This window comes from Gekko japonicus, unplaced genomic scaffold (assembly GCF_001447785.1).
Source record: "Gekko japonicus isolate JY-2015 unplaced genomic scaffold, Gekko_japonicus_V1.1 scaffold2929, whole genome shotgun sequence".
NCBI lineage: Eukaryota > Metazoa > Chordata > Lepidosauria > Squamata > Gekkonidae > Gekko > Gekko japonicus.
In genome coordinates, this window is record NW_015176535.1 from 68,708 (window position 1) to 88,258 (window position 19,551).

Consider the following 19,551-nt stretch of genomic DNA (forward strand, 5'->3'; position numbering starts at 1 on the left):
GGAGAGGGGGGGGGGGGGCCCCCCCGGGGGGGGGGGAGGCGCGGGGGGGGTTGTATGCTGGGCTGGGGGGGGATTTGAGCCAGGAAAGGGGGCGTCTTTTTGTACACCCCCAATAGGCTAATGGGCACCCCTCTCCCCGCGCGCCCCGGTCCTGCCCTAAGGCGCAGCCACAGCAGCCGCGCATTCTAGCCCTGATGGAGTCTGACATCATCGCACGGGGTTAAATTCAGGGTGTGTGTCTCTCTCTAGCCAGACCTGGCCTGTGGACCTCTAAAGAGAAGCTGCGTGGGTTTGGTGCGTTTCTAGGGGCAGGTGGGGCCCAAGTCGGAGAGAGTCTGCCCCTAGGGTACCTGTTACCCCCCAAGCAGGGGTGCGTCGATGCCCTCCTTCTGGCCCGTCACCACTGCGCAGGCAGCGGCAGAAGAGCACCCCCCCCTCCATCCTTGATGGAGTCTGACATCATTGCTGAAGCTCTGTCCCTGCTGCAGAACATCCTCGGGAGGAGGATGGGGAGACCGAGCTCCAAATGATGCCAGCCCCAGTCCAGGAAGGTTTAATGGGCTCTCTGCTTCCACTGGGTATCCCTCCCCCTCCACTGTAAATGTGCCCAGGTCCCTGAGGGGGGTTGTGGGGTGGTGATGCAGATGGGATGATGATGATCGCTGTGCTTAATGGCCTTCAGGGACTTTTCCACTGACCAGTTTTGAACACAGTAAATGTGCTGTTGTTACCCTCTGTGGAACAGAGCTCATATGTCGACCCGTTTGGGGGGTGAACCTTTTGCTTTTATTTTTCAAGGCTGCACACTGCCCACACTTGCACATGTTGCTCCGTGGGAGTATTTTTTTAAAGAAAACTTGCAGCAATAAAACTACTTTTAATCCAGTAAAGCGTGGATTTGGATGTGGGCTCATTGTGTGGCTTGCGAGAATGTTTTACAAAGATTAAAATGCAGTTGGGCCACACATTCATGGATCACGTAAGGACTGACAGCTCCAGGTTGGGAAATTTTTGGAGATTTGGGGAGTGGAACCTGAAGAGGGCGGGGTTTGGGGAGGGGAGAGTCCTCAGCCAGATATGATGCTAGAGTCCACCCTCCAAAGCAGCCATTTTCTCCAGGGGGGGGGCAGATTCCTGTCATCTGGAGATCAGGTCCCACCTGGAGGTTGGCAGCCCAAATCATCTGGATCAGTAGAAGGCCTTTCCCCTATATTACGGACTTCACTCTCTAAACAGGGAGCCTGCAGCTAATCAGAACTGTGTTAACAGTTATACTTCTGTAATAAGCGTGCTTGCAAACACATGCTTCTCCCATTCATATTTTACATTTACGGGTGTGAAATGGGCTATAGCCATGGGGGTGGGATATAGCCACTGGGAACTGTTTCTGTGTGGGCAATGCTCCATGCAAATGAGCGGACATGATGCCTTCTACTGAGTCAATACTTTGTCTATGCACAAGTTCAGTATCATCTGCTCTGGTTGGGAGCTGCAGTCCCAATATCAGGCAGATGTCCTACTACCTGATTCTTTACACTTGAGATGCCTGGAACCAGAGGTCATTTCGGGGGGGGAACGTGGGGGATCGCAGTTCCCCCGAGTGAGGTGCAGGGGGCGGGGCACATGATGAAGCCCCGCCCCCGCTTCCGGCCGCCCCGCTTCCGGCCGCGCCGCTTCCGGCCCTCATTCAGCCAGGAGGAGGCAGGAGAAGAGGGAGGGTAAGTTTCTTCCTCCCCGCCTCTCCCTACCCCTGCCTGTCTGGGGCCAGGGAGGGCTTTGGCGGGGCTTCCTCGCACTCCCGCCGGCCTTGCAGGTCCACCGCCGGGCCCCTGATGTCAGGGGGTGTGGCATATGCTAATGAGTTATGCTAATGAGTTCCCCTAGATCGTTTTCTACGAAATGACCCCTGCCTGGAACTGAACCTGCAAACTGCAGCATGCAAAACCCCCCCAAAAACAAACAAACAGAAGAAGTGCTGTACTAGTGAACCATGGCCCCTCCCCAGGATGACTAGTATCATGTTGGTAGACTAGTACCCACAAAGCTCAACGCTGTTTGCATGCAGTGCCCCCATGTCAGCTCTGAACTCCTCCGTGAGCCACTGCCGTTGGCGTGGAGGAATCCCACTCCATAGCACCAAATGATGTGGTTCCCTGTCTGCAACTGTGATGCTCACTGCATGATGCCCATGTAGAAGCACTGTTTGGTGGTGTTTCCTCTAATGCCACATTTGGTGTGCTTGGACTGGGCAGAACGAGGAATGACATTTCCACTGTTGCTGTTGTTGTTGTTGTAAGGAGCACAAAATGCAAGACAAGGAGATCTGCCGCAGCCGTATCCCCCGCCTGGTCCTCCGGCCTCATCTCCCCCAGCAGCACCCTTACCACCAGAAAGTGTCCCCAGCATCTGAGTCACCCTTCTCAGAGGAGGAAAGCAGAGAGTTCAACCCTCTGAGCTCTTCCGGAGGGTCGGCAAGGACCATCAGCAGCAACAGCTTTTGCTCAGGTAAGGAAAGGAAGGGTGTGGCTGTGAAAATGGTGGTCTGAGAGCCAGGGTTTGTCTTCCTCTTCATCCGAATGCACAGAATAACTTCCCCACGGTGTCAGCAGTAGTCAAGATATTATAAACGCGGCAGCCAGGTTGCTGATGGGCCTCCCCAGGTGGGAGCACATCCAGCCTGTGCTGAAGTCATTGCACTGGCTTCCAGTAGCGTCCCGGATTCGCTTCAGGGTGCTGGTTTTGACCTTCAGAACCCTAAATGGTCAGGGGTCTGCCTACCTGAGGGACCGCCTTTCCCCGTACATTCCCCCAAAAGCACTGTGGTCTGGAACACAGCACTGCCTGGCCCCCCCCTGGGCCTAGGGATGCCAGGTTGGCAGTAACCAGGTCCAGGGCGTTCTCCCTGGTGGCGGCAACGCTGTAGAACAAGCTCCCCAATGAGATTAGAGCTCTACGGGACCTCCAGCAGTTCCGGAGAGCCGTGAAAACAGCTTTCACCAAGGTCGCACTAGCACTTTATCATAGGATACCGCCGTATTTATTTAGTTTCATTGTATTTATTGTATTTTATATCTTGTATTTGCTGGTTTTAAATTGCATGTTGTTTTAAACTGTTTGTAAGCCGCCCTGAGCCACCTCGGTGGGAGGGCGGGGTAGAAATTTAATAAATAAATAAATATTGTGGACAATCAGTATATTTTCTGAGCGATTGTGATCACTGTTTCTATAAGAAGCATATCTTTCAGTTGGCAGTGTGTGCAGTTCTGCATTTTTGCCCATTTTTCTGACTGCTTGGACACAGAGCTTTTTAGTAAAAGGAAGATGTTGGTGAAATTTAGTACTGAGTATTTTAAGTGTGTGTCACTAAATGAAGTCAGATGTTGCTCTTTGGATTAGGATGTGTTTGCCTTGAATGGCTGGATGAAAAATTGGCCTCTTCTTTTTTAACAGAATTGAAAATGACATATTCTGGCATTCTTAAAAGGGCTTGATTTGTTTAGGAAACTTTTAGAAGGAAAATCTTCCAGAGATGTACAATGTGATGGCTATTTGGCATCAGGGATTACAGATATATGATTTCTGAATTTTTTAAAAAATTGTCCAATATCCTTTATAACCTTTATCCCATTTGTAAGAACTGGTCCACCATATGTATCATATAATTGATTTTCTATACACACTTCCTACAGATTCACAATGTTTTCTGTGTGGAATAATAATAAGTATTATTATAATGACGATAATGTGAACAGTGTTTACGTAAAAAATTCTAGCATTCACCTGAAAGTCCAGCTTCTCTGCAGAAACATATTTCTGTAGTAGTCTGATCATTGGAAATTCACCCAAGCTGTATGTTAATTAAACTGATTAATTAACTTCTTTTATGCCCCACCTTTCTCCCCGATAGAGATTCAAAGTGGCGTACTTCATTCTTCCCTCTTCCATTTTGCATTCACAACAACCTTGTAAGGTAGGGTAGGCTGAAAAAACATGACTGGCCCAAGGTAACCCAGCAAGCTGTCTTGGCTGAGTGGGGATTTGAACCTGAGTCTCCCAGATGCTAGTCAGATACTCTAACCACTGTATCCCACTGGGACACTGGATAAGCACACTGGTCCCATCCTGATTTACACTGCTATGCTAAGCAGCGTTATTCCTTTCTGAGACCATTGGTCAGTGGATTTAGATTGGTAAAACTGTTTAGAGTGGCAATATTAGAGGAAGATCTAATTGAAGGGCAATACTGGATGGTTGATAACCCTAAAGGGGCACTTCCATGCTAATACAACCATCTGCCTGGACTCTTCCACCATAAGTAAGCCCTACTCATCCTCTCCCTGACTGATCTTCACACATGGGTGTGCTGTTGACCCAACCCTTAAAACTGGGTAGTCCAGAAAGTTCCAATCATGGCTGAATGGCCATCATCTTTATCTTATCCCTCAAGAATCCCTCTGAATGTGTAAACTGTCTCGCCTGAAAATAATGTATGTGCTGACATCGGGTGCCATGAATGTTCTCTCTGTTGTGATGTATCTTTGATGGACAATTAAGAGACCACTTACAAGGATGATAGGTCTGTCAGTGGTTACTAAAGGGAACCACTAGCATTCAGAGGCCGTAAACCTCTGTATACCAGTGCTGAGAGGCAAGATCAGGGAAGGCTTTTGTCTTTATGCCCTGGTGTTGGCCCTCCAGAGGAACTGGTTGCCCACTACGTGAGACAAGGGGCTGGACTAGATGGACCACTGCAGTGATTCAGCAGGGCTGTTCTTATGTACACTTGATGTTATGGTCAGTGACTAATGAATATGTGTATATGCAAAAGAGTGAGAACTGGCCCTTAATATTCTGGACTTGCTGGCTAGTTATGTGAATCCAGTACCCTCTGAGTGACGTACAGATTCCCCCCCCCCCATGCGTTTTTTCATTCTATTCCTATCTTAACAGGTAGGTTTGGCTTTTGTTCCCATCATCCTGTATAGTGCAAAGATTTATTGTTAGCAGCATCCAGTGGCATGGTCAGTTCATCACAGTTATTTGATTTTGGGGGTCTTCAACATGCCCCCCCCCGAACCAGAGTTACACCCTTCTAAGCTCATTGAAAGCAATTAAATTAGAACAGTGTAAGTCTGCCTACAGTGGCCCTCTAGAATACATAAATTTCTTAACTACATCACAAGTTCATTACTATGGAATTGCCCTTGTCTGTAATGCATGAGCAAGCTGAAGTCACATTGCCTTTCCAGTATATCAGGTGGCCAAGATTTTGATAACTGTCAACTGAAGAACTTAACAGTAGCCATGGTGGATCAGACCAGTACTTCATCTAGTCCAGCATCCTGTTTCAGCAACAGCAAGTGAGATGCCAACTCACAAGGATAGCCCACAAGTACAGCCTGCAGACAGCAACGCTCGCCTGCTGACTGCTCCCTGGCATCTGACAATCAGAGGTGTTGGCTGTCATGGTTTGTGGCCAACGATAGACCTTCCATAAACCTGGCCAGCCCTCTTTAATGAATGCTGTTCTGTACAATTAATGCAGAAAGGAACAAAAAATACAGTTCACATTCAAAATAGGTGTTCTAGATATTTAATCACTACTATGGATATTTTGCAACAAGAGACAAATCCTTGTAGAGGATTATTAGTGGGGTCTCTGTGTCTTAGGGTACTTTAATATGTGCCACTACAAAAGTCAACGCTCTTTGAGCCTCTCTTGCATTACTTGTAGACAGGTATGAATTACTTCATGCCCATTTTTTGAATGCTTTGCAACGTATAGGGATTCCATTTTTAATGTTATACACTGTGCACAGAGGAATAATGACTTTATAAACTTCATGTGGTTGTGGTATCAGTGAGGTTGTCTGCTTCTACATTGGCCCCTGTGGGATGGGCCATTGGTGACCGCTTGATCTGCAGTAACTAACAGGCGCAACTTTTTAACCTCCACATGATTAAAAAAAACACCTCACTTAATTGCTCCGTCATCCTGGTGCTCGTAAAAGCCCTAGTGCAGGCTAGATCAGTCCCCCCCGCCCCCGGGGCAGTTGTCAACTCTCAGTGCCGCCTCTGAACTGATTGTGCTGTAGCTGAAGCACATCATTGTTCCGCCCATCTTGATTACTGTACAACAGTGTACTTTGTGTGCTAGGTAAGTGAAAACCAGGCTAGCCTAATCTCATCAGATTTTGGAAGTTAAGCAGGGTTGGCTCTTGCTAGTGTTTGACTGGGAGACCTCTAAGGAATACCAGGATTGTGACACGGAAGCAGCCAGTGGCAAACCTCCTCTGAATGGCTCTTGCCTCGAAAACCCTATGGGATCGCCATAAGTTGGCTGTGACTTGATGGCAGGGGGAAAAAAGGGTGGGGAACAAGCAAAATATGTCATTTGTGAACAACTAACTGTGAATGATCTCTTATGGTAGTGATGTTCAAAGCACATGCGAAAAAAGCCTTCGGTTTCTACTTTGATATTAAATTTGGGAAATGGTGCCACTATGAGAATGAGAGAAGCTGGCTTCCAAACAATGCACCATGATGCGCCTGCTGCATAATTATATCAGCACTTTGCAGTTGCTCACTGTGAACAAAATACAGCTGCAAGAAATACGGGGAAATCAATTTATGTTTGTACGGCTTCAGCATCTTTTTTTTTTGCATGTGTTTTACGGCCTGTGGCATCTCGAATACAATGATGTGCAGCGAGATCCACTGCAACTGTTAATGTAAAGCTAAGTATGAATAACATTTCTCCTGGCAGCTGCTGTACCTGTAATCCTACTGCCAAATGTAATCTGTGTCCTAATTATGCCTTGTCTCGATTGCAACTCATTCTTCGTTGTCATACCTTACTTCAAAGACTCAGGAAAGGTGCTGTGGATCTGTTGTCTAATGTGCTTCTTTCTGTTTTTGCACAGATCATGTCTCGAAGCGTCTGGCTATGTGCACTCTTACCTGTTTTTTTCTGGTTGCAATTCTTGGAATAATATACTCCCGTTATTTTTTGTATCACTTCTAAATTGTTCCTGCCAGTGTTTGCATTGTGCCGCATGCATTGCCATTGTACTCCAGAAGAGTTATTGAGAGGTCCATCTAGCCCAGAGATGTCAAACTCATTTGTTACGAGGGCTGTATCTGACATATTTGAGCAAACTTATAGAGAGAGCGGTGGCGACACAGATGCAGGGCTTTCTGGATGACGCTTCTGTCCTCGATCCCTTCCAGTCCGGCTTTCGCCCTGGTCACGGAGTGGAGACTGTACTGGTCGCTCTGACTGACGATCTCCGTAGGCATCTGGATCGAGGCGGTGCGGCGGCACTGTCGTTGTTAGATCTGTCGGCCGTAATCGATATGGTCGACCATCAGTTGCTGACCCACCGCCTTGCTGACGTGGGGATCCAGGGGCTTGCCCTTCAATGGCTGGCCTATTTTCTCCAGGGTCAAGGACAAAGGGTGGCGATAGGGGATCAGCGGTCCCGGAGGTGGCCCCTTGAATGTGGGGTACCTCAGGGGGCAGTGCTATCCCCGATCTACATGCGCCCCCTTGCCCAGATTAACATCTACATGCGCCCCCTTGCCCAGATTGCCCGGAGTTGCGGGCTTGGGTGTCATCAATATGCAGATGACACCCAGCTATATCTGATGTTGGGCGGCGGGTTGGACTCCACTCCAGATGACCCTTACTGGGCAGTGGGCACTACAGGCCGTGGCTGGTTGGCTCAGACTGAGTCGGCTGAAATTAAAAGGACTCCTCGTTAACGATGGAGGCCCAGGTAGCAGCCACTGCCAAGTCGGCCTTTTACCATCTTCGGCTGGCGTGGTAGTTGGTCCCTTTCCTCGACCGCGATGACCTGGCCACGGTGATCCACGCGACGGTCACCTCGAGGCTAGACTACTGTAACACTCTCTACATGGGGCTGCCTCTGTTGCAAATTCGGAAGCTGCAACTAGTGCAGAATGCTGCAGCCAGGCTGTTGATGGGTCTTCCTAGATGAGACCACATCCGGCCAGTGCTGAAAGCGCTGTACTGGTTGCCAATAGCATACGGGATTCGCTTCAAAGCGCTGGTTCTTACCTTTAAAGCCATATATGGCCAGGGACCGGCCTACCTAAGGGACCGCCTTTTCCCACATGTTCCCCCAAGGGCACTACGGTCGGGGAATCAAAATCTCCAGGATGTTCCAGGCCCCAAGACCATCAAATATGCGATGACCAGGGCTAGGGCGTTTTCGGTGGCAGTTCCTATCTGGTGGAACGAGCTCCCAGAGGAGATCCGGGCTCTGCGGGACCTTGTATAGTTCCACAGGGCCTGTAAGACGTAGCTCTTCCACCAGGCTTTCGAATAGGAGCCGCCACCACCACTGTTCCATCAAAACCCTATAATTTCCACACATTGTCATCGCTGGTGCGGGTACCATCGGAGGGAGCGGGACGTTTCTAGGGAACGACAGGGCAGTGGTGATATGCACTGCTGTTGTGTAGCTATACTATCGAGAACACCATCTTGGTTTTTAAAATGTGGAAGGGAGTAGGGGAGCACCGAAATGATTTTTATGAATCTTATTTAACTGTCTATTCTGTATTTTTAGTAATTTATACTTTTTTATTGTTATTATCTGGCATTATGCCTCTGTTAGCCACCCTGAGCCTTCGGGGAGTGCGGGATATAAATCTAAATAAATAAATAAATAAATGTCACTTTGTCCGGCCGGGCCATGTGTGCCATAAAATGTAATGCCAGGTACAGAGATATAAACACAGGCAAACCTAGTTAACAATATTATTTTTTGCTCCAAGTACAAACAAAAGCAACTGATTCCTAGCAATGAAAGCAGTTGATTTACTGGGGAACTCACAAAAGCCCCAATAAATGTATTTAGTTATATACAAGACTAGGAGTGCGGTCACATGTGCCAGATAACACGGGGGGGGGGGGAACGGGGCTATTTGCTCCATAGTAATTTGACCTGCCCCTGCGTGATCAGACACAATGGCGGGTGAATCAGGTTTTTTTCTTCGCCGCGTGTTTCCGGTGCGCTTCAGTGAGGGATCACTGATGCAATGGGAGCGTGCTGGAGTGATCACACAGGGAAGTCCGTCTGCGGCCCATCATGAACCCGTTTGCTACTGCACTTTCCCCGGTATTGTTTAACTCCGCTTCTTCGGCAGAGCAAACCGGGTTGCTGATGGGTGCGGGATGCTTGCCAGATGTTCCTGTGTGATCGCGCCCTTAAACTCCACCCAGCATTCGTGCCTATTGTGCGGCTAACTCTGTGATCGGGACCTAGGTTCCCCCCCCCCAAAAAGATACCATAAAAGAGGGAGTACCTTACCTTTCCATAGATACCTGTGGCTTGTGGACCAGGTAAGAGCCCTAGACAGCCCCCGGGCCTTATGTTTGACACCCCTGATCTAGCCATTGTTCTGGATACTTCTTGAAATCTTATAAGCAAGGCATGAAGGCGAAAGCATTGCTCATTTATACTGTTCTGTTCCTCCAGAGCAGCATCCATGCCCCCCCCCCTAATTTTATTCTCACAATAGCCCTGTGGGGCAGGTTAGGTTGGGAGTGATTAGTACAAGGTTGCCCTGTGAGGTCCATGGCAAGAAGGAAACTCAACTGGTTCTCCCCAGTTTTGGATACTCAGAGATACAGTGCTCCTTTAAATGGAGGTTCTGTTTCACTGTCACAACTAATAGCCGTCAATAGAGCTATCCTCCATGAATTTGCCATCTTCTTACAGAAGCCATCAATAAAAGCAGAGACGCTGCCACGTAATGAGTGAGTCACTCTATGGGTATATCAGTGCTGTCTATTTTAAGAACATAAGAACATAAGAGATGCCAATGTTGGATCAGGCCAAAGGCCCATCCAGTCCAACACTCTGTATCACACAGTGGCCAGAAATACCAGTGCCATCAGGAGGTCCACCAGTGGGGCCAGGACATTAGAAGCCCTCCCACCGCTGACCCCCCCCCCAAGCACCAAGATGACAGAGCATCACTTGCCCCAGAGTCCCTATCTATACCTTGTGGCTAATAGCCACTGATGGACCTCTGCTCCATATGCTTATCTAATTCCCTTCTGAAGCCGTCCATGCTTGTAGCCGCCACCACTTCCTGTGGCAGTGAATTCCATGTGTTAATCACTCTTTGGGTGAAGAAGTACTTACTTTTATCTGTTCTAACTTGTGTTACCTCTAAGCTGTGAAGTTCTGTGAGCAAAAATTCCACTTTGTGAGCTACTGGCATGAAAGTTGTGAGCAAGCAATTTGGCTACTGCATAAATTAGTTTGCTCTGGAGCCATCCTTCCTGAGTGGCAGTGAATTCCATGTGTTAATCACTCTTTGGGTGAAGAAGTCCTTCCTTTTATCTGTTCTAACCCGACCGCTCAGCAATTTCATGGAGTGCCCACGGGTTCTTGTATTGTGAGAAAGGGAGAAAAGTACCTCTTTCTCTACCTGCTCTTTCCCATTCATAATCTTATAAACCTCAATCATGTCACCCCTCAGTCGTCGTTTCTCCAAGCTAAAGAGCCCTAAGCGCCTTAACCTTTCCTCATAGGGAAAGTGTTCCAACCCTTTTATCATTCGAGTTGCCCTTTTCTGCACTTTTTCCAAAGCTATAATATCCTTTTTAAGGTGTGGTGACCAGAATTGCACACAGTATTCCAGATGAGGTCGCACCATTGATTTATATAGGGGCATTATGATATTATGATATGGAGCTGCGGTGGCTCAAGTGGTTAAGACGCTGAACTGCAGGCTGTGGAAGGTCAGTAGTTCAGCAGTTCAAGACCCGGGTGCCGCAAGACGGGGTGAGCTCTCGTCTCTAGTTCCAGCTCCTGCCAACCTAGCAGTTCGAAAGCAAGAAATTGCAAGTAGATAAATAGGTACCACTTCAGTGGGAAGGTAACAGCGTTCCGTGCACCTTGGTGTTTAGTCATGCCGGCCACATGACCACGGAAACGTCTTCGGATAGCGCTGGCTCTTCGGCTTTGAAACGGAGATGAGCACCGCAACCCTAGAGTCGGATTCAACTGGCTTTCGAGCAAGGGAACCTTTACCTATTATAATATTGGCTGATCTGTTTTCAATACCCTTCCTAATAATCCCCAGCATAATGACCGGCAGAAGTTCTCCAGAAGGTTGAAAGCCTTATAAGTGGAACTGTCCTTGCCTTTGGCAATGCCTGAGATTCTGGGGTTGCCTGCGTGCACAGGATGTGTCCTGCTTCTAAGCTATGATCCCTTCCTCTTTCTCCCTGAGGGTTCTCTTTCTCTTTCATGTTCTGTTTGCAAACAGTGGAATTGCCCCACAGATGCACCCTGATGGCCCTGTGCATATGATAACAAGTTGGATCTTTTTCACTCAGTCCTGCCCAGTTCCCCTCCTTACCACAGTCCCCCATACCACATGGCTTTTATTCATGACAGTCTCATGATCCCCAGAATAACTTTTTTTTAAGTTGTCAAAGGGGAACCCTCATTCCTTTTTTATCACCTAAAAAGTTGGTTGAGTCCAACCCAGGAGTTAGGCATTGGCAAGCACAGAACACCTCCCCACTTCTCCACATGCAGCCAGCTGGGTGACCTGGGGTCAGTCACAGTTCTCTCAGAGCTTTTCTCTCAAGAGCAGTTCTCAGAAGAGCTCCCTCAGCCCCACCTACCTCACAGGGTGTCTGTTGTGGGGAGGGGAAGGGAAAGGAGATTGTAAGCCGCTCTGAGACTCCCAAGTGAAGGGTGGGGTATAAATCCTCCTCCTCCTCCTTCTGTTGAATTCAGTGTTCTTTGCCTGATCACTTCCTTTAAGGGACACCTACTATACAGTGAGCTTTTGTCATATTTACACCCCACCATGTCCCTTTTTAAAACAGCTATTTCTTCAGCCAAGCCGAATAGCCCAGCCTAGCCCTTGCTTGTCAGAATTTGGAAGCTAAGCAGGGTCAACCTTGGTTAGTACTTGGATGGGAGACCACCAAGGAAGTCCAAGAGCTAGGCAATGGCAAACCACCTCTGAACGTCTCTTGCCTCGAAAACCGCACGGCCCTGAGATTGCCCTGAGTCAGTTGTGACTTGACAGCACACAATTACTATTATCTGTGGCCAGGCCACCCAAGCAGTTGCCTGACATACCGTATACAGGGACCTGGTTTGCCCCTGGCCGTTGGTGATACAGTTGTCAGCAAGCATCGTCTCCTGAACCCATGCCGTCACTGGCCGTGTGTCCCCCTACAGCAATCCTACACAGGCTCTGCTCGGGCACAGCCGACAGTGTCATGGGAGGAGACACTGGGTAATCCTGCTCAGGGTGCCAAAACACCTTGCACCATCCCAGTCTTTGAAATATACTCTTTTCTGATAGATTTGAATCTGATTTAAACATGTTAACATTGCAAGCACAGGTACTGTACTGATAGCAGCTCACATCCGTACAGATCTCAGGTGTATGTCAGACCCCGTTGATTCCATTGTCTTTCCGTTGCTAGTTCTTGACGTCCACCAGAAAGCCTTGAGCTCTTTTCTCTGTACGGGGGGGACCGGAGATGAGATGCTGTCTTTTTCGGTTTCAAGCACGGAAACAAAACTGGAAGCAAGCCTCTGAGAATGTGAATGTTGGTGCCTGCCTGGAAGCAAAGAAAGGGAAAAGAGAACTACTCTGCAGAAGGCACACATGCTTCATGATGAACGGAAAGAGACATGCTAAGCCTCAAGGTTTAATCTGAACCTCTAGAATTTTTTTGACGGTCAAGTCTCAGGCTTGGAGGATGTAAAAAAGGCCACCTTTGAACAAGTGCAGAGTGCCTTCCTGGCATTGCAAGTTGCAACATAATTAGCCTTATACATCTGGGGCTAGGGAGCAGGGCGAATCCAGGCTATTTCGACTCTCCAAGGCAAATCAAAATCCCCTCTTCCCCCCTCTCTTGTAATGTACAATAGCAAATTAAGTGGCCATTGTCCAGGACACTGTTTTCTCGCTTTCATCTTAAAGTTCAGCAATAGAGAGGTGGTGTTAGGTACAAGTCAGAGAGCTGAACTAGGAACTGGAAGATCTGGTTTCAAATTAGTCTTGCCGGGCCACTTTCTAGTGCTCCCAGGAGCTTCAGAGATACAGCATAGGGCAGAAATGACATCACACAACTCATCGAAGTCACTTCCAGGTGGAAAAACCCCCAGATCGACATGTCAGGCAACGCTCTGGACTTACTCTAAATCTCTATGATACCACCATAGATTGGGGGGGGGGGGAGGATCCCAGAGTGTCACCTGCCACACTGACATCACATCTGGGTTTTTCCCCAGAGGTGACATTGATGGGTTCTGCAACATCATTTCGGCCCCCTTAGTTCTCGTGGAAGTGTTGGGGAGGGCATCTGCTGGGAGGCTGCCCAGCTGAAATGGGCAAATGCTAAACCTAGTTCAAATCCCCACTCAGCCATGGAAACTTCCTGAATGACCCTTGGGTCAGTCCTTCTCTCTCAGCCTCACCTACCTCAGAGGTAGAAATTCTGAAAAGGGGGGAGGGAAAGCCATGTACACTTCCCTGAGCTCCTTGTAGAAAGGGCTGGGACAGAAATGTGCTACATACATATGTGCTATATTCGACAGGCTCTCATGGAAGAGGCAACATTGCCTTCAGAAGCACTGATAGCATCTCTCTGTCACACCCTTCTAGACATTGGTGTAGCTGAGGCTGGCCCCACAGGGTGTTGTCTGGCTTGCTCTGTGGTTGGGCCAGCCTTAGTGGGGGGGTTATGACTTCCAAGCGGCTTAAGTCCTGGAATGTCTCGCTTTAGAAATTAACACTGCTAAGGGCCAAACTAGACATTATGGAATCCACAGGATGCTGCGGAATTCAGGCCATTTAAAAATGCCTCAAGGTAGCACAGCATGATCCGGGAACTCTTGTTCCACCCCCCCTTGACACCTCTTCACATGCAAATTATTGGCACTTGAAAATACATGGGGGAGGGGGGCTGCTTGTCCCACCACACTGTAGGCCCCTTCACAGCATTTTTAAATGGCCTGAGCTCCACTCTAAAATGGTGGCGATGTCCATGGGCTGGACCTGTAAATGCCATAATGGCTAGTTTGGTGTAGTGGTTAAGTGCGCAGACTCTAATCTGGGAGAACCGGGTTTGATTCCCCACTCCTCCACTTGCAGCTGCTGGTGTGATCTTGGGTCAGTTACAAGTACTCTCAGAGCTGTTCTCTCAAGGGCAGTTCTCTCAGAGCTCTCTCAGCCCCACCTACCTCACAGGGTGTCTGTTGTGGGGAGGGGAGGGGAAAGGAGTTTGTAAACCACTCTGAGACTCTGAGTGAAGGGCGGGGTATAAACCCAATCTCCTCCTCCGCCTCCTCCGTTTGGCCCTGCTGTTGGAAAGAGGAGGAGGAGGAGATTGGATTTATACCCCGCCCTTCACTCAGAGTGTCAGAGCAGTTTATAATCCCTTCCTCTCCTCACAACAAACACCCTGTGAGGCAGGTGGGGCTGAGAGAACTGCTCTTGAGAGAACAGCTCTGAGAGAGCTTTGACTGACCCAAGGTCATCCAGCTGGCTGCATGTGGGGGAGTGGGGAATCAAACCCAGTTCTCCAGATTAGAGTCCGCCACTCTTAACCACTGCACCAAATTGACTCTTAGACGTTTGCCATTTCAACTCAACCCTTCTAGGAGCTGGTGTAGGTAGCTTTATGCCAGAGAGAGTGAGCCGTCCCAGATCTCATCTCTCCCACAAAGTTGACTGATTTCCTTAGGCAAGCCATGCATTCTCAGCACCATCCTCCTATATCTGAAATGTTGGGACCTACCTTACCGTGCTGCTGTAAGGACTGCCAGGTGAAGCACTTTGAATACAGGATGTCCTATATGAATTCTGAGAACTAGCATTTCTCTTCCCCACCAGGCACCCTCATGGATGCTGCTCGGTTTACTACTGAGCAAATATGGTAATATTGAGGTCCAGTCCCCACACAATGAAGCCCAGCCCATGAAACTCGCCATACTGGGCAGCGAGTGAGTTTGCCAGACGCACGGGATGAAGCTGCAGTACTATCCGTGCTTATTACTTATTATTTATTTACTTCATTTATGCCCCACCTTTCTCCCCGATGGGGTAGGCTAGGCTGAGAGAGTGTGACTGGCCCAGGGTCACCCACTGAGCTTCCGTGGCATGAGTGGGGATTTGAACCTGATTCTCCTAGGTCCCAGTCCAGCACTCTAACCACTACGCCATGCCGGTGTACTTAGAAGGGCTGACGTCCACATTAGCATGCTCCATAAGCTTGGATTGCAAGAGGTACTCAAGGGCCTTCTTGATAATGGTGTGATGATGTTCATAAGGTGGCAGAGCTGTGCAGATTGCAACAAGATGTTGTAAGAATGGTATTTCTTTCCCAAAAATTATGAGCTGAAAAAAATGAAGCTTTTCAAAGTCATGTTTATGCTGGCAAATGTAAGCTGAACCTACTAACGTTCTCGATCATGAAGCTTCAAGTTGGACTACTTTAGCAGTCAATAAAGCAAACGTTTTGGAGCACGCCATCCGTCATCTGACATTGAAACCGGCTCCCTGGCATACTGCCTCCTCCCACCCCCCCTCGCCACCTTTGGTTTGGATTTCAGCAGCAGGATTCAGATGTCAGGCTGAGGAAAACATTCCCCCAGCAACTTCAGCTGGCTCCGTTGCCTCAAACACGCCTGGTTTCCTCATAAGTTCCAGGGCTGCTTCGGAGGGGCTCTGTCCTGCGTGCACCATGTTTACCTTGTCAATCAGGAGAGGAGCACAGGCTGTATGTAAGGAGGGTCAAGCAGCCAATTCTTTTTTTTAAAAAAACAGTTCATCTGTGCAGCTGTTCCAATGGGGGGGGGGGAGGCTTTCCTGGAGAGATTGTGGGGGTGGGATTTAAGCTATAGTATCTGCTTGTAAGGTAATAGGGCACCGGGGGAAATACACTTCATCCAAAGTGAGACACTCTTTGACATAAAAGCGGTGTGTGTTGGGGGAATCTATTATGCAGTGCAAGAGGACTTTGTTGTCAAAGATCTAAATCTGGTGTCCTCCTCATGTGCAGCAGGGCTTTTTTAGTTTGTCACTGTAACAGGAGGTCAGCTAGGAGGGTCAGTGTGGTACAGTAGTCAGCATGCCAGACTAGAAGTGAGAAGTGGGAATAAAGTGCCGTCAAGTCCCAGCCGATCTATGGCAATCCCCCTTGGGGTTTTTAAGGCAAGAGACAAAACAGAGGCGGTGTGCCATTGCCTGGCAACCCTGGACTTCCTTGGTCGTCTCACGTTCAAGTACTAAGCAGGGTAGACCCTGCTTAGCTTCTGGGGCCTGATGAGATTGGGCTAGCCTGGGCCATCCAGCAAGAAGAACAGGGTTCACACCCCCACTCATATCACAGAAAATCACGGGATGATGTTAGGCCAGTCATACTGTCCCATCCCAGCCTCCCTTGCAGTGTTCGTTGGAGGATAAGATAATGGAGAGGAGGACCATGGATGCCAATGTTCCCTGTAAGCTGTGGAGTCTTGTGAGCAAAAAATCTACTTTGGCTGCGGTCACACGGGCAGGAAAATGCGGGGGGAAAGCGTGGCTGTTTGCCCCGGGGCAAAATAACGTGCGGTTGCGTGAGCAGACATCCCGTGGAGGTCCCGTGGTAGGGGGGAGGTGCCGATCACACCACAATCCTGCGGCACGGCAAAGAAGCGGCGTGCCGTGGCAAACGGGTGGGTTTTTTTCCTGTACATCGACGTGTGCATATGCCCCGTTGGGTGCTTGTGCGCATCCCGAGGACACTTGGGGGAAAAAAACCCCTTTTTGTGAGGGGGCATGGGCGGGCGCCGGATGCCATGGGATTCCACCGTAAACACAATCACGCACCCGCCCTTGCCCCGCGGTTTTCGGAAACTAGTACCTCCGAGGTACTAGTTTTTTACCGCGCATCTTCGGAGTGAAGCCTCGGGTGAGCCACGAGAGCTCTACGCTTTCCAGATGTGGCGGTGAGATCACGCCCGGAAAATCCGCCTATCTTCCGTCTCTCTAGTGTGCCTAATGCTCCGTGTGACCGCAGCCTAAGTGAGCTACTGGCGTTAAAGTTGTGAGCAAAAGATTTGGCTGCTGCATAAATTAGTTTGCTCTGGAGCCATCCTTCCTGAGATGAGACAAAAATTATTTGTCCTGTTGTGTGAGCTGGAGGCTAAAAAACTGTGAGCTAGCTCACACTAACTCAACTTAGAGGGAACACTGATGGATGCGTATCTGAGCTCCTTGCAGGATAGCTAGGATAAAAATATGGTGCACAAGAGCATAGAGACTCAGATGCTGAACTAGGAGCGATGAAGACTGTGGTTAACAGTCTTACCTCTTCCAAGTAATCACTGCTGGATTTATCTCAGGCTGGGTTGCCAGGTCCCCCCTGGCCACCAGCAGGGCTCGGGGGAGAGGGTTGCCAGATCCAGGTTGGGAAACTGCTGGAGATTTGGGGATGGAGCCGGGGTGGGGCAGAAACCTCAGTGGGGTACAATGCCACAGAGTCCACCCTCCAGAGCATCCATTTTCTCCAAGGGAACTGATCTCTTTAGTCTGGAGAAAAGTAGTAATTCCAGGGGATCCCCAGGTCCCACCTGGAGGCTGGTATTCCTAGTTCATTGATGGTAATCACTCACCTCCAGGATTTCTCTGGCCAGATAGTGCAGTTATCCAGCAGTATGGGTCCACAGCTGGAGTGGGACCATAAACCTCAGGAAGGTTTATGTGTACAGTTCTGGTCACCACACCTCAAAAGGGATATTATAGCATTGGGAAAAGTGCAGAAAAGGGCAACTGGGATGATAAAAGGGTTGGAACATTTTCCCTATGAAGAAAGGTTAAAGAGCTTGAGGCTCTTTAGCTTGGAGAAAAGACGACTGAGGGGTGACATGATTGAGGTTTATAAGATTATGCATGGGATAGAGCAGGTTGAGAAAGAGGTACTTTTCTCCCTTTCTCACAATACAAGAACTCGTAGGTACTCCATGAAATTGCTGTGCGGTCGGGTTAGAACGGATAAAAGGAAGTACTTCTTCACCCAAAGAGTGATTAACACATGGAATTCACTGCCACAGGAGGTGGTGGCAGCTACAAGCATGGACAGCTTCAAGAGGGAATTAGATAAGCATATGGAGCAGAGGTCCATCAGTGGCTATTAGCCACAAGGTATAGATAGGCAAGTGACAGGCAAGTCTGGGGCATAGGTATAGATAGGGGCTCTGGGGCAAGTGATGCTCTGTCTTCTTGGTGCTTGGGGGGGGGGTGCAACAGTGGGAGGGCTTCTAATGTCCTGGCCCCACTGGTGGACCTCCTGATGGCACCTGGTATTTTTGGCCACTGTGTGAGAGAGTGTTGGACTGGGTGGGCCATTGGCCTGGTCCAACATCGGCTTCTCTTATGTTCTTATGTAAGGTCACTTGCACTGGCAGCAGCTGTCAAGCACAGCAGCATTTCGTAATCCTGCCTCGGATTCCCGTGACTGACCATAGGGCCCTGTACATGACAGGCAGATGCGCTAATGCTGTGCTGTGGCTTCTCCTCAACTCACTTAGCTGCCAGGACTGCATTATCAAGCGAATGGCACAGAGGAAGGATTTGGTGTGTGTGTGTGTGTGTGTGTGTTTAGCTGCCAGGACTGCATTATCAAGAGAATGGCACATAGGAAGGATTGGGAGGGGTGTGTGATTTAACCCTTTCCTTCCTTGCTATATTATATCTGGGGAAAGCCACCTTTGAGTGATTTTATCCCTTCTGGCGATGGGTACCTGTAAATTTTGTCCAACGGCTCAGGGATGGCTTTTCCCCCCTCAGAGAGAAAGCTGTAGGCCGGGGTTAGGGTTGGCAGTCTCCAGACTACAAAGGTCAGTTCCCCTGGATAAAATGGCTGCTTTGGAGGGTGGGCTCTGTGGTATTATACCCTGCTGACATCTCTCCCCTCCTCAAACCCCGCCCTTCCAAAGGCTCCACCCCCAAATCTCCAGGAATTTCCCAACCCGGAGCTGGCAACCTAGGAGTGGAAATGGTTAAAGCCTGCCCCCTGCTAGTCTCTCGCTTGATAAAGTGATGCTGGCAGATTACGTTGCAAAAGGGAAAAATATGCTGAAAGAAACTCAGAAGAAATGTGTTGAAAGAAACTCAGACGGGTGTCATTGAGCCCTCAGAGTCCAGGGTCAGGGTGTGTCCTCATTATTCTGAAAAGCTCTGCTTGGGCCCTTTGGATTTTACTTTTATCTGATGGATTAATAATGCAACATTGTCTAGAACTAAATGAACTCTGTCCCGTGGTGTGTTCAATCAGCTTTTGCATATAGAAAGCACTTATGCCAAAGAAAAGCTTTCATGTAACAATAATAGCAGAGGAGCACTAGGACAAGGTAGGAGTTTTTTGCAAAACCTGGCAAAGTCCCCGGGTATACAGACCCCCCCCCTCAAAAAAAGAGACTCTCCCCAACCCAGTGTGGGTAGAATATGCTTTTTGGCTTTCATCTGGCAGAAAGTGTGTGTGTGGGGGGCTGT

General features: G+C 48.9%; 1 protein-coding gene across 1 annotated transcript in view; it reads left to right on the top strand.

Moving 5' to 3' along the window:
- Nucleotides 1-19,551, top strand: part of SYBU (syntabulin) — a 116,757-nt gene that overhangs the window by 43,766 nt on the left and 53,440 nt on the right. Inside the window, 1 exon segment of the mRNA XM_015427440.1 lies at nucleotides 2,298-2,505. Coding sequence (XP_015282926.1) covers nucleotides 2,298-2,505 — 208 coding nt within the window.